The sequence below is a fragment of the Aphidius gifuensis genome, linkage group LG5 (genome assembly GCF_014905175.1).
Source record: "Aphidius gifuensis isolate YNYX2018 linkage group LG5, ASM1490517v1, whole genome shotgun sequence".
Lineage (NCBI taxonomy): Eukaryota > Metazoa > Arthropoda > Insecta > Hymenoptera > Braconidae > Aphidius > Aphidius gifuensis.
In genome coordinates, this window is record NC_057792.1 from 17,566,059 (window position 1) to 17,581,213 (window position 15,155).

The following is a 15,155-nucleotide window of genomic DNA, read 5'->3' on the forward strand; positions in this document are numbered from 1 at the left end:
TTAATGGTGTTGTAATTTTCTGCTTGATCAACACGAGAGAGAAAGACACAGCAACTCTGTCTCGCTCTACACACACGAGAGACAGAACGCAGAAAATAATAATCATAAAAATAAGTGTAATTTTAATACAAAGATTATTCAGTGTGATCAAACGTCTCCAAATATGGATCAAAAAAATATAACAAAACCAAAAAAATCAAACGAGGATATTCTCGCTGGTTTTCAATCAATGAGAAATGATCAACGAACAATGGCAAGTAAATTAACTGAAATGGAAACTGAGCTAAATGAACACAAGTAAGAAAATTTGAAAAAACAATGACTTAACCTAACTTAAATATTAATAAAATATTTGACAATTATTTATTAAATATATTATAATTTATTATTTATAGAGTTGTCATTGACACATTGAAAAATGTTGATCCAAAGAGGAAGTGTTACAGAATGGTTGGTGGTATATTATGTGAGCAAGTTGTTGATGAAGTTTTACCAAGTCTTCTTCTCAATAGAGACCAGGTAATATTATTTTCATTTATCTATGTATATTTTATAGATACATTTATATTATATCAATTTGTTTTTCAAATATTACAGTTGATAAAAGTCATTGCAACATTACAAGATCAACTTGAAAAAAAAGGAGTTGAAATTAATGATTATAAGGAAAAAAATAACATCAGAATAAGAGGAATTGATGAACTTCAACAAACTGAAGAAGAACCAGCTTCAAAAGAGCCAAAAAGAAATGCTCTTGTTGTTAATCCTGTTGAAAATTAATTGTATAAACAATATTTTTCTATATACGTGATAATATTTCATCAAATTATAACGAATACATAAAAAATTTTTCATAATACTCATTGATTTTCTATTTATATCACTATTATTTACAGTTTATCAACTAATATTGATTAAATATAACGCGTTGGTCTTGAAAAATAACAACAAAAGTATTTTATTTATTTTGAAAAAAAAAAATTTCCAGTAAAAAACAAAATTTTACAATTTTTATTTAATTATTTATGAGCTTGAAATATTTCTGTAACGATTCATCCATTTTTTTTTCTTGATAAATAAATATTTTGAATTTACGTTCAATTTAATATTAATAATAATAATATGCTGTTATAAATATAATATAAATTATTTATAAATAAATTAAAAACATGTGTGAAGAAATTTTTTTTTTATAATTTTCTAAATGTCAGAAATTACAGATAGCACTATCTGTGAGATTTGTGGTAAACTACATACGCCATTTTGGTTTTATTTTTTTACGGAAATCAATTGCCAGCCATTTTGTAAATATTGTTATTGTTTTATTTTTTAATATGGTTTTGGGAACACATGAGAGAGAAACTCCTAACGGTCGTCATGAAGCCTGTTGAAACTCGTTTCTTTTTTCTATAAACAAAACAGAGACGATAATCCAGACACAAAAGAAAATCTGGCGGGAGGATGAACACAGAGTTCATTTGTTATTCATTAAAGACAGTTGAACATAACATTTTTGATTAAAATTATTATATTTATTGACAAGTTTACATGACAACATTTAATTACATTATTCAATTATCAGTATTTAATTATTTGTGAATTATTGTGTTGAGGTTAACTCTGAATCTTGCATAATCCGGCCAAAATTATCACGTGTATTTGTTGTCAGGGTCAAGATCATCATTGTTTCTTAATTAATCATTACAAATAATCATCATGGTTAATCAAGAAAGAGTCAGGACCAAGAGGAAAATTCAAGAACCACTTGAAACCGAAGTTGTCGAGCCAAAAAGACCAAGATCTGACGTAAGTTATTTGATAAATTTGTTGCTATTTTTTTTTTTTTTATTCTTTTTTTTATTGTTGTGGCTGTATAACCGTCTGACATCATTGTACGTGCCTTTTTTTAGAACCATGAATAATAAGTATTCATTGCTTATTTTTGTACTGTATTTTTTATTATCCATTTTATGACTTCTTGGAATATTTTTATTCTTCAACCATTTTTTATTATCAATAAAAATATATTTTTTATTTTATTACCCATGAGTTTGATGATGATGACTATAGCCAATCATTGTTTGAAAATAAAAATGTTATCTTTATCAACATAAGCTTCAAGTGGGTAGTTTTATTTTATCAGTATCAGGATGTTGTTAATAAAATTGTTATCTTTCAGGAAACAAGCACAACTAATCATCAATTAAAGTAGTATTTTTTAAAAATAGTCGACTGATAAACTGGTACAAATAAATGTCAATAAAACAATTGAATTAAAACAAAGATTGTCATTAAATTGTTACAAATATATGTATATTTTTTTAACATACAAATAAATTGATTCAACATTTGAATAATGCATTGATGATTTGTTTTTCAGATCCCAATCAAAGGTGCAGGAAAAATTGCTAAAATTCTTGTACGTAATTTTTTTTGTCATGAGCTATTGGAAGTTGATTTTAATCCATCAGTCAATTTCATTGTTGGAAAAAATGGTAGTGGTAAAAGTGCCATTCTTGCTGCACTTACAGTTGGTCTGGGTGCTCGTGCATCAATTACAAGACGTGGTGATTCACACAAAAGTATGTGGGCTAATTTTTTTATATAAAATATTTTAAACTTGATGATTTATGTTAATATTTTTAATTTATATTTTTAGCTATGATTAAAACTGGAAAAACTTCAGCAACAATCGAAATAACATTGACGAATAATGGTCCAGGTGCATTTCAACCTGAGAAATATGGTGACTCAATTAAAGTTGTTCGTACAATCAGCTTAACATCATCAAGCTATGCATTAAAAAATTCAGCTGGAAAATTAGTTTCTAAAAAAAAAGCTGATTTAGATCAAGCTATTAGTTTTTTAAAGATTCAAGTTGATAATCCAGTCTCAGTTCTTAATCAAGATTCAGCAAAAGATTTTTTACTTCAAGCAAATTCAGCTAAAAAATATGAGCTATTTATGAAAGCAACACAACTTGAAACAATTGGTAATAATTATAAAGAAGCTTTACAAACAAGTAAAGCATCAAAAGAACACTTGGAAGAAACTGCTAAACAAATGAAACATGAAAAACAACAAATACAACAATTAGAATTAAATATAAGTCGTTTAGATTCAGTTGAACGTGATCAACTTTATCTTGAACAGCTACAATCTGAATTACTTTGGTCAAATGCAATAAAAGAAGAAAATAAATTAAAAATGTATGAAAATGAACTTGCTAAAAATGAAGAACAACTTTCAAATCTTTTAAATAATGAAAATGCTGAAGAAACAAGAATCAATCAAATTAATATTGATTTGAAAGATTTAGATAGTCAAAAAAAAACCATTGAAGAACAAATAAATAAAGCACGTGAAAAAGTACGTGAAAAACGTATTGCACTTGAAACTGCACAAGATAAATTAAATAAACATAGACAAACAATAAAAACTGGTAGAACAAGAATACAAAGAAATGAAAATAGTTTACAACAATTTACAGCTGCACTTAATAGTGCTCTTGAAGGTACAGGACAAGCTGCAACTGAAAGAAATACATTGATTCAAGCAAAAACTGAAGCTGAAGAAGAACATAAAATAATTCAATCATCATTAGTTGCACGAAAAGTTGAAGTTGATAATTTAGATAATACAAGACGTCAAATGAATGAAGAAATTGCTGATTATAATAAACAATATGAAACAATTAACAAAAAAATTATGTCATTGAAAAGTCAATTACGTAGTTGCGAAAGTCAAAAAGGTAATGCATTATCAGTATGGCATTCAGATATGCCAAGATTTGTTAGACGTATACAAGAAGAAGTAAGACGTGGTAGAATTAAAAAACAACCAATTGGTCCAGTTGGTGCATATCTTAAAATACGTGATCCACAATGGACTCCTGCTGTTGAAAAGTTATTAAATAAATCAACACTTATGACATTTTGTGTTGATAATAATAATGATGCACAAGTTATTAAAGGATTGATTGAAGAAGTATTTGCTACAAGTACAAATCGTCCAAATATACGTATTTATTGCAGTGAATTTCTTGATGCAGTACATGATATTCGTAGTAATCGTGTACAATCACAAGAATATTCAAGTCTTTTAGATACAATGGAAATAACAAATGCTAATGTTACAAATTATCTCATTGATTCATTTGGTATTGAAAGAATATTATTAATTCCAACAAGTCGAGAATGTACTGAGATACTTAAACATATTCAAACTGTACCAAAAAATTGTTTTAAAGCAATAACTAAAACTGGTGATACATTTTATCCACAACCACAATATAGAACTTATGGTGGTAGTGTACGTAGACCACAATTTCTTGAAGTATCAACAACTGAAAAAATTCAATCATTTAAAAATGAAATGGAAGAACTTGATAAACAACTTAAATTTGTTTATTCTGAGAATCAAAAATTACGTCAAAAACGTGATGGTATTGATGAACGTTATTCTGTTATATCAGCTGAAATGAATCGTTTTAAAGGTATGCAAACAAGATTAAAAAATAAAATTGAAGATTGTACTGAACAACTTAATGCATTAACTGATAGTGATCAAAATATTGGTGTATACAGAGATGAAATTGCTCAATTTGAAGCTAAAATAGCAACAGATAAAGAAGCTGAAAAACAATTACTTGATGCAAAAGTAGAACTTGATACACAAAGAACCAATGCACATGAAATATTTGAAGAACAACAAAAAATATTAACAGATCTTGAAAAACAAATATCTCCAATTAAAAATAAAATAAAACAATTGGGTGATGAAAAAATAAAGCTTGATGTTGATTCAAGATATGCAACAAAACGTGTACAAGATACACGTAAAAAAGTACAAGAAATAACTGCTGAAGTTGAAACACAAAGACGTGTAACTGAAAAATCAGTTAATGAAGCTGAAAAACATTGTTTAAGAGTTGATACAAAAAGATCAGCTAGTGAAATTAAAAAAATGTCAAGTCAACTTAAAGCTGAAATTGATGCTGTTAAAAGAGAACTTGGTAATCGTGAACAATTATTTAAACAATTAAATGAACTTAGAACAAAACATGGTGGTATTATTGAATTTTTTCAAAAATTAAATGAAACAAATGAAAAACATTTAGAAAGAGTTGCACAAAGAAAACATCATTGGTCACGTATGAAAAAAGAAATGGGTTTCCAAATTGAAAATGCATTTGAATCAATTTTACAATTACGAGGTTATCGTGGTTGGATTAAAATTGATCATCGTGATAAAAAATTAGATCTTGAAGTAACACCACAAAATACACAAGAACGTGCTGTTAATGATGCTAAAACTTTATCTGGTGGTGAAAGATCTTATTCAACTGTTGCATTTATTTTAGCACTATGGGAATGTACATCTGTGCCATTTTATTTTATGGATGAATTTGATGTATTTATGGATAAAATTAATCGAAGAATGGTTATGGATTGTCTTCTTGAACATGCTAGAACACATCGTCAATGTCAATTTGGATTTTTAACACCTCTTGATGCTTCAATTGTCACTGCAAATGAAAATCTTAAAATTCATCGTATGCACAATCCAGAAAGAGAACAAGAACAACAAGAACAATCATAAATTTTCTTCTCGTAAGTTTATCTTAATTCTCTCTTAATTTTTTTTTTTTTTTTCTTCATTGTTTTTTTTTTTTTTTTTTTTAATCTTATTTTTCGTTTTTTATTTTCATTATTATTATTATTATTACTTTTTTTTTTTTCTTTAGTTCAAGAGCATGTACATGATAGCAAAATAAAAAAATAAAATAAAATAACATTCGGTTCAATGACATTGTTAACAGCAAGATTGTCAAGATAAGTTTATATTTTTTTTTTAAATTAAACAAAAAAATTTATACCCAGACATGATATAAATTATTTTTCTGTTAATTTTTAACAAAACAATAAAAATTTTTCTCCATGTTTTCTTGCTCTTAAAATAGAATTAAACTTGATTTTATTATTATTTTTTTTTAATTATGATAAAGACTTGATTAGAAGCTTTATAACTATTATTATTATTTTTTTTTTTTCTTTAATTTTTATCATTATTTTTATCCAATGCCTTTGATGTTAATTTGAGTCAAATTGATTTCACATCGACGCAATAATAAGAAAAAAAATATGCACTGTTCTTTGAGTAATAATGTATAGTCTAATTATATTTTGTCATTATTTATTGTCAAAGTTTATAGTTATTGAGATAAAAAAGTTGAAATATTTTTTTACTATAAAAAAATGATATATATTTAACGAAAAAATAAAAACAAAATACCGTCAAGTATTTTTGTCGAAATGTATTTTAAGTTAATTAGTTAATAAGTCACAGAGCAACGATTTTCATATGAAATTTTGTATTTTTTTCAAAATTTGTTAGAAAAAAGAAAAAATGTGATTGAAACATTAATACCTGTGTAAGGAAGATTTAGACAATCATTCCAAAAATTTGGCTAGCTCCAAATTTGTCTCTGCCTTAAATTTAATATAAGTTATGTGTGTTTATTTTTAATTTTAAAAATATAATAAAGAGTTTTCAATTAAAAAAAAAAAAATTACATGTTTTCAATAATTTTTTAATATAATCAAATTTGACAAAAAAAAAAAAAAAAAAAAGAATTTTATTAATAAACTTTTTTCACTTAAATTTCTACAAAATGAAAAAAATAAAAAAAAAAGTAGATCAAGGTTGTGGGTGTGGTGTCGCCGATGGTCAAAGTGTGCCAAAATTTTTTCACATATTATGCAGTCGTAATTAGGTAACTCGATTTTTTTGTTCACAGGTGAAAGTACTTAAGCGTTAATAAAATAAATAAATTTAAAAAAAACAACTTGATTGCTCCACGATAAAATAAATATGGTTGGTTGGGAATAAATTGAATGAAAAAACAAGATATGATAATTGCTTTTATCAAATGATTATTTTATTGGTAATAAATAAATTGGTAATTGTATTGATGGCTTAGTGATGGTAGGCAGCATAAGCAGCTACAGGTGCAGCTTGGTAAACTGGTGCAGCATGATAATATGGTGCTGCTTTGTATGCAATTGGAGCTGGTGCTGCAGCTTGGTAAACTGGTGCTGCATGAACAACTGGTGCAGCATGTACAACTGGTGCTGCTGCTTTTAATGCAATTGTTGCTGGTTCTTTACGTACAACTGCGTTGAATCCATTGACTGCATCAGCGGTATAGTCTACGATTCTTTTTGTTCCATCACTTTCAAGAAGTGAATAGCTTCCTTGAACAAAGTCACCATCACGAGTTTCTTGTTGGCTTTTGTAGTCACCAGTGAGTGAATCAGCTACATCGTAGTCTATAAAAAATATTTTATAATTAATAATAGCATAATTATTTAATGATTTATCTTTTTTTTTTTTTTTTTTTTGGTAAATAAAATATAATTACATATTTAAAACTTACTGTATGAGTATTGTGGATGTGGGTCGTATTCTGCATCAACAGTTTTAGTGATTACTGGTGTTGCAACTTTTGCTGCATATGCAAGTGGAGCTGGATGATAAGCAACTGGAGCTGCTTGATAAGCTACTGGTGCTGCTTGATAAGCTACTGGAGCTGGATGAGCAGCATATGCCAATGGTGCTGCTGGAAGAAAACCAGCTTTTGCTGCTGCTACGAGAGCTAATAAAGTGATGAGCTAGAATAAAATAATAACAATTATTATTATTAATAATTAACAAATATTTATTGGAAAGTTTAGCTCTATAATTAAATTTAAATTATATTTGTTTTGTTTTTTTGTTTAAATTTCACAATTGTAGTATTACACACACCTTGAATGCCATTGTAAGTCTCTTGATCGGAGGATTCAATCGAATGATGTCTGTTTGCTGAGGATTTACAGTTTATATACTATTCGGGGGCAATACAAAAGACACAGACAACTACACAGGTATGTATATGTATCGAAATTGTGGATGGACACATTGATGCAATCGGGTGAGAGAGAGAGCAGGGGAGTTAACGACGGTTGGTTGATTCGCGCTGGACAAGACTTGAAATAATTCAACAGGGGTAATCGCAACCACACCCAATGTGATAGTAGTCACCCTGATCCTTATGTTGATTGTATCATGCCCTGTGACCGGACTAGGTCGTGGCCTTGTCTTTCATTGCATTTTTTTTTTTGCCTTTTTAAAAATATATATATATTAAATTCATATATTTTTTTAATTATTTAGAAAGGAAAATTTTAAAATATATACAACCCGCATGTTTAATTATATAATTAATTTTATTTTTTTTATATTTATTTAAAAATTCATATACTTTTGGATCAGCAACTGATAAAATCATGAATTAAATGGTTTAAAGAATTTGACTATTGTCTTTTCGCTTGTCAATACAAAAAGGGACATGTGATAAATATTCAAAGACAATACTGCAACTATCCAGTAGAAAAAAATATGAATAATAAATTCAAGCTTAGTATTTTTTATTTTATTATTAACTTAGTTTATATTTATTTCTTTATCATTTTCTTCTTCAATAAAATAATGTCTTCATGAGCATGTTTGTTGTAGGTTTTGACTTGTTGGTAAAAGATTGTCTGGATCCGGAATCTTCTGAGGTCGTGGTTACTTTCAAGGTTTTACCTTAATCGTCTTTGTCTTTTGATAATGTTAATTGGATAAATAATACAAAAAGAAAAAACAATATGATCAGCAAAATCCATTTACAAAAACACTTATTATTTTCAAGTTTAACAAAATAAAAACAAGTAATAAAAATTTATAGCATTATCCAGAAGAATACAACATGTTACAAATTTATTCGTAGGCGTTGAAGATAGCTTGTAGCTTGAATGTAATCATTGATATATATTTTTAAAATTATTTCTACGTTTGTTTATTTTTTATTTTGATATAACTATTTGTAAATTTATATGTATAAAGTCTAACAAACAATTTTATTACTATTTTTCTTTTTATTGGACAACATGGAATACCAAGATTTATTTAAAACCAAGTATAAAATATATTTAAAATATATTTCAACGCCTGATGTAGATAAACCCGGTTGTTATCAAGCTGATTGACGATCATTTGGTTGTAACATACTAATAGTATTGTTGAATAATAAAACTTGATAGATAAAATTTACGAGTAAATTCATGGCAATTATTTAGAATCTTTGGTATTTTTTGTTGAATGAATTTTTTCTCATTGACAGCAGGATATAGTGCGATACCTCGTGAATTCATTGTCCACATGTAGGTACTAAATTTTATAGCATGTATTGAGATCCAAGGTCTCAATGATATGTCTCGACGATACTGTGACCTTCAATCGTAATGTCCTTTTCCCAAGCGATGGTGTTGAACATGCTCGTAATCCCTTCAATAAATGAAAGGACTATCTCATTTTATTTTATTTTTTTTTTTAAATTAACATACCACAAAAATTTTTTCAATTACCTACATTTATTTTATAGAAAAAAAACACACACAAATTCTTGATTATTATTTTTATATTAAACAGAAAAATTCTGATGATTATTTTTATTTGAAATAGAAAGAAAAATAAAAACGAATTTTTTAGATATTTTTTTAATAAAATTTATTTATTATATCAGTTTTAAATTATCAAAAGAATGATTCACTTGATTAAATTATTTTAAAAATTTAAATTTTAAATAAAGTAGACATTGCATAGGGAATAGATCAATGCAAGTTTTAGTCGTGAAAGAATTTGTAATTTCTATAGAAATATCGTTACGTCTATAAAACATTACTCTATATCCTGATTGTGCGTAAAATATACATTTAACGACCCAGATAAGACATAAGTGTGATCGTCGACATTGTAATGAAAGCGAAACTTATTTAAAACGACCTTCAGAACGACGTTCAGCACATCATCATTAAGAGAAAGGTAACCTGACTGAGTAAACAAGCCATATTCAACAATTTTTCCACTTCCTACTTGTGACCCCAAGTGACCTTGAGTGTATTTGATGATGCTTCTTTAAATTTCCTGTCTCTCATGTTATAATTTTCTTTAATTTTTTTTTTTTTTTCATGGATAAAATAATAATTAATTTAATAAACATTTTATATTTTAAAACTATATTGAAATTTTATTTGAATTAACAAGTACAAAATGAAATTACATATGATAATAAAATAATAAATTGAATTACATTATTGATATGACTTGTTGTATATTCGGATTGTAAAATTTAATTATTTTGTTTAATTGTTTTCAGACTTAGATTGAGTATGAGTAGTAAGGGGATGAGTATGCTACATGAGCAAGGTATGGATGTGGTTGGTATTTTACAGCTGGTGCAGCATGTACTGCTGGTGCAACGTAGGCTGGAGCTGCATAAGCTGAAGCTGCGAATTTTTGAATTGCTGGTGCTCCATATTGAAGTGCTGGGGTATATTTTGCAATTGCTGGAGTGTATGCAACTGAATGAGCTGCTGGAGCATAAGCTTGAGCTGGGGCATAAGCTTGAGCTGGTGCATAAGCTTGAGCTGGAGCATAAGCTGGAGCATATACTTGAGCTGGTGCTGCGTGATAAGCTACTGCTGCTGGTGCTGGTGCTGCATGATATGCAATTGGTGCTGGTGCTGCAGCTTGATAAACAGGTGTGGCAGCTTTAATTGCTAAACCAGTTGCTGGTTCTTTACGTACAACTGCGTTAAAACCATTAACTGCATCAGCGGTGTAGTCAACAATTCTTTTTGTTCCATCACTTTCAAGAAGAGAGTAGCTTCCTTGAACAAGATCTCCATCACGTGTTTCTTGTTGGCTTTTGTAATCACCAGTTATTGAGTCTGCTACATCGTAATCTATAAAAAATAAATAGATAAATATTAGTAAATGAAAACAAAAATAAATAATTCAAATTTATTTGTATATTCTGTTTTAAACTTACTGTAGGAATATTGTGGATGTGGATCGTATTCTGCATCAACAGTTTTTGTAATTATTGGTGTGGCAACTTTGGCAAGTGCTGGTGCACCATAAGTTATTGCTTGGGCACCATGGTAACCACTGAGAAATCCAGCATTAGCTACTGCCATCAAAGCAAAAAGTGGGATAAGCTAAAAAATAAAAATAGAAAAATTATTTTAATATTTAGAAGTCTACTATTGGTAAATTTATATTGGCCGTTTTATATTTATATACCTTGAATGCCATTTTTAATTATTTATTTATTTTTTTTAAGTTAGATGATCTGACTGTTTGACGATGCGTTTGATACTGACTTAATAAATTCAGTTCGAGTATTTATATGCATTCAAACAACCCGTTGAATTATTTTTTTTTTTTAAAAACTCGATGATCCTGTTGGCGGTGGTGGTCATGAATTTTATTTTATTTTTTTTTCATGGCGTAACGCCTTTGAAAAGCCCATTTCACAAAGTATCAACCAACCAATAGGTTGAAGGTGGTTTGCATCCAAGAAAAATGAAAGAAAAAAAAAAAAAAGAAATGAAAGACAAACGGCAGGGTGATCCCGATCAAAGACTCCTGTTCTCTTATGCGTTGAACTTTCACTAGGGCTGGTTACCGCGCCCAATGTCAGTCTCCTCTGAGTATGCAATAACGATTCTTCTTACTCATGTCGAATGACCTGAAGGACTTGAGCAATTTTCAATTCATGCTAATTGAGAAACTTAAAACCACATGGACCTTGTTTTAATGCATATATTATTATAAAAATATTAAAATAATATTTTGTCGAGTACTTTAGCTGATTGGCACTTGGATTTTTCATGATAATACAATTGAAATATTAAAAATTATCAGCTGGAAAATATTTTATTGCAACAGTTAAAACCTTGATAATTAATCACACTAAAAATAATAAGTTATCTTTGATCATCAAGAATTTCACAATGTAAATTCTTTCATCGAAAAAAAAAAAAAAATTAAAGAAATAATTGACGAGCTTTTTACCACATGCTATTATAAATCTGATAATCTGATGAAGATGTCTTTAGTCGTATAACATATGTTGTATCATCAAACACACATATTTTATATACAAAAAAAAAAAATAATATCAAAAAAAAATTTTATTAATGACAAATATTTTTCACCTTCTTTTTACCTTTCTTTTTTTTTTTTCTTTTTTAGTTGGTCTCTTTGGAGGTCTTCGGGGTCACGGTCTGCAGACACATGTGTGTTGCATTTTGGACCAAAACAAGACAAGGAACAAACACGAAAGTGGGTCGCATTACTTGAATTGGTCTTTGATATTCATTATCACCTTTTTTAATTTTAATTCATTTTATTTTGCAGATCATTATTCTTATCTCAACATCTACCAAGGTTTTATAAATATACCAATTAAACGTATGCATTTTTTCAAATGAATACATTAAATTCAAGTCCTTGTTTTTACAATAAACAATGTCAAGAATTTTTAAATATATAAAAAATAATTTGAAACAAACAAAAAGAAAATTATATAGAATGTTTTTTTTTTTTTTTTTGCTAATTATTCTTTTATTATCTACATAATTATATTTATTTTGTTTTAAAAATAACTATCTTTATGCGTTCACTCGAAAATAATGTACCTGAAAGCAAGCTACAATTGGTAATCAAACGTGTGGTGTATTATTAGTAATAATAATAATTTATTACATAAGAAACAAAAATTTTTAAAAAGTGAAAAAATTTCATTATGCCCAGAGGCCATGTAGTTTGATTGATAATTGAGCTTAAATTACAGTTGTTGCAGATAAAAAAAAAATCATTATATATTTTCTGCTGTTACCAGGCCTTTCGACAGTGTAAATGAAAGATCAATCAAACAATTTTCGAGTTAACTTGATATACATTATGCAGAGATGAATCAATCATGAAACCCCATGAGCTTCTGCCTTTACTCAATAATTTCAATTGTAAATTCAATCATTTTTTTTCGATTATTATTATGATTATTATTGAAATAAAAATAAATTAAAGTTAATCAATGTAAATTGTCCGTGAAAAAAATGATTTACAGCTTTTTTATTTTTATTTTTTTCTCTTTGAACTAATGGAATGATCATCTTTTATTTTAATATACCTACACCTTCATTTTGCACAACATGGTATTTGCGAGAAATATAATGGTAATTCTTCAAGGCCAACAGTGACTTGTAGACCAACTGAATAATATTTCAAATACATCAGACAGTAAAAAAAAAATAAGTACAAAAATTTCAGGACCAATAAAGGCACTTGAAACAATTCCTCTTTATACAAAAAAAAAAATAAAATATACTTTCACTAATAAATATATTTTATCATTGCCATTTATTATATCAATACAAAAAAATAAAAAACTTGAATATAACAAAATTAAAATAAATAAATGAATAATAAATTTTAATATTTAATTTTTTTAAATTCTGTCAAACATGCTTCTGCTCACAGGGGCTCTGAGCAGAGGCATTTTTAAATTTTTTTATAACAATTTTTAGGTATATAAAAAAATAAATTTTAAATATTTAACAGCAGCATAAATTTTATTTTCTGATTTTTCAACAACAGAACGAGCTTTATTTTTTTTAAGAGCACGATCAGCAGATCCGAGTTGGAGAATTCGATGATGCTACGCACGTATATACAATCTAATGACGTTAGCCTGTTCGGTGCAGGGTAAACTCCTGCAGTGCTTATTTTTATTACCTCTCAATGTTCAAGAAGTAGAGCTCGTTATTGTGTAACACCAATAAAAATATGCCCCGCCTATTGACATTCACATTTGTCCAAAAATCACGCGATTTCCTAATTTTTCTTTTCATTTTTGCCATATTCTTCAGGAATTTTTCCCACTTGCACCTGCTTTCTTTTCAACTAAAATCATAGTTTTTTTTTTGTCAATTATTACATTGATTTTAGACTAAAAAATAATAACACAATAATTAAAAAAAAATTTAAGGCCACGTAAAAAATTCTACTTTCACATACGTAATGTTAAAAAAATTTAGCCCACAACAAAAACATAATAAATATGATTACATAGAATGTTTTTTTTTTTTATTGTTTCAAATTTAAAGAACCTCCTGGAAGTCATCAAAAACATTGAGTAATTTATGTTAAATAATTATCCAATTGTAATTAATTTTCTAAACATGTACATCATGTCAAAAACAACAATGCATTTATGGAAGTCTGACTAAATAACATTTTTACTACTTGCTTCAATTAAAACTGATATATATTTGTCAATAAAAATAATCATAATTAAATAAATGCAAATAATTTCAGTAAATTCTCAGAAGCATCAATTAATAATTCAATTTTATACAAATATATATATTGACCACAAAACATTTTAAACTAAAATAGCTTTCTCAGTCCTTGATTAAATTTCCTAAACGCATTTAGCATAATATGTTTAATTCAACACAATTGTTCAACTAATGTCAGCCATATATTTATCACTTGAAATAAAACAAATAATAATAATAAAAATAAAAAATGCAATAAAATTGTTGAAAAAAAACAACATCTATTTATCATGGATGATTCAATTTAGTAATTTACATGCAGGTAACGTTGTCGAAGGTCGAATCGGTTACCAGACAATCCGCACGTTCATTTGTCTTTCGTCAACAAGTGTCTATCATTTAATTTTGGTTGAGAAATGTGTAAGCAAATGTGTAAATAATAAAAAAACAAAAAAACAAATACCATTTGATAATAATAAATATTTATAAAAATTATTAAAAGCTTCAACAAAGAAAAAATAATAATTGAATTGTAATTCAGGGTAGCTGATACATTATTGGATTGTATTATGTCAACAAAATACTTTCCATAAAATTAATGATTGACACAGTCAAAATAACCAATATGAATTCAATACATGCTGCAGCTTGTGTTTCCAATATTTTTTGGGTCTATATCTTGTGTAATAAAATTATTACATAAGCATTTGGTAGGTGTAGATATTACCTACTTACGACTTTGTTTTTTTTGGGAGTGGCTGATTGATTGGCAAGTGCCAATTCAATATTATTAGCATATTTTTTTTTTTAAAACCTGAAATTGTTGGTTTAACTTTCATTCGTAATTTTTTTTTTTTTTTATTTTTCACACAGGGATTTTTTAAGAGAAAGTATATCAAGTGTATTATATGAGACAAAAAATTAATTATAATAATTAAT

General features: G+C 27.4%; 3 protein-coding genes across 4 annotated transcripts; 2 read left to right on the top strand and 1 right to left on the bottom strand.

Annotated features, from left to right (window-relative positions):
* The first annotated feature begins 82 nt into the window (after window positions 1-82).
* On the top strand, window positions 83-1,182 carry LOC122858187 (prefoldin subunit 2). The gene is made up of 3 exons (XM_044160920.1): window positions 83-297; window positions 396-519; window positions 598-1,182. The coding sequence occupies exons 1-3, from the start codon at window positions 164-166 to the stop codon at window positions 778-780; spliced, it is 441 nt and encodes a 146-aa protein (XP_044016855.1). The 5' UTR covers window positions 83-163; the 3' UTR covers window positions 781-1,182.
* Window positions 1,183-1,316: 134 nt separating this feature from the next.
* LOC122858056 (structural maintenance of chromosomes protein 6) lies at window positions 1,317-6,816 on the top strand. 2 transcript variants are annotated; one of them, XM_044160714.1, is made up of 4 exons: window positions 1,317-1,806; window positions 2,381-2,582; window positions 2,660-5,612; window positions 5,747-5,883. In XM_044160714.1, the coding sequence occupies exons 1-3, from the start codon at window positions 1,717-1,719 to the stop codon at window positions 5,599-5,601; spliced, it is 3,234 nt and encodes a 1,077-aa protein (XP_044016649.1). In that variant the 5' UTR covers window positions 1,317-1,716; the 3' UTR covers window positions 5,602-5,612; window positions 5,747-5,883. The 2 variants fall into 2 exon arrangements, with proteins under 2 accessions (XP_044016649.1, XP_044016651.1); XM_044160716.1 differs by lacking the exon at window positions 5,747-5,883 and adding an exon at window positions 6,800-6,816 and having other exon boundaries at window positions 1,364-1,806.
* Window positions 6,817-6,918: 102 nt separating this feature from the next.
* LOC122856517 (ice-structuring glycoprotein-like) lies at window positions 6,919-11,302 on the bottom strand. The gene is made up of 6 exons (XM_044158193.1): window positions 11,173-11,302; window positions 10,919-11,087; window positions 10,249-10,832; window positions 7,810-7,866; window positions 7,439-7,673; window positions 6,919-7,331 (listed from the first exon to the last, which is right to left on the bottom strand). Exons 1-6 carry the CDS (start codon window positions 11,182-11,184, stop codon window positions 6,979-6,981), a joined length of 1,410 nt encoding a protein of 469 aa, XP_044014128.1. The 5' UTR covers window positions 11,185-11,302; the 3' UTR covers window positions 6,919-6,978.
* Window positions 11,303-15,155: the final 3,853 nt, after the last annotated feature.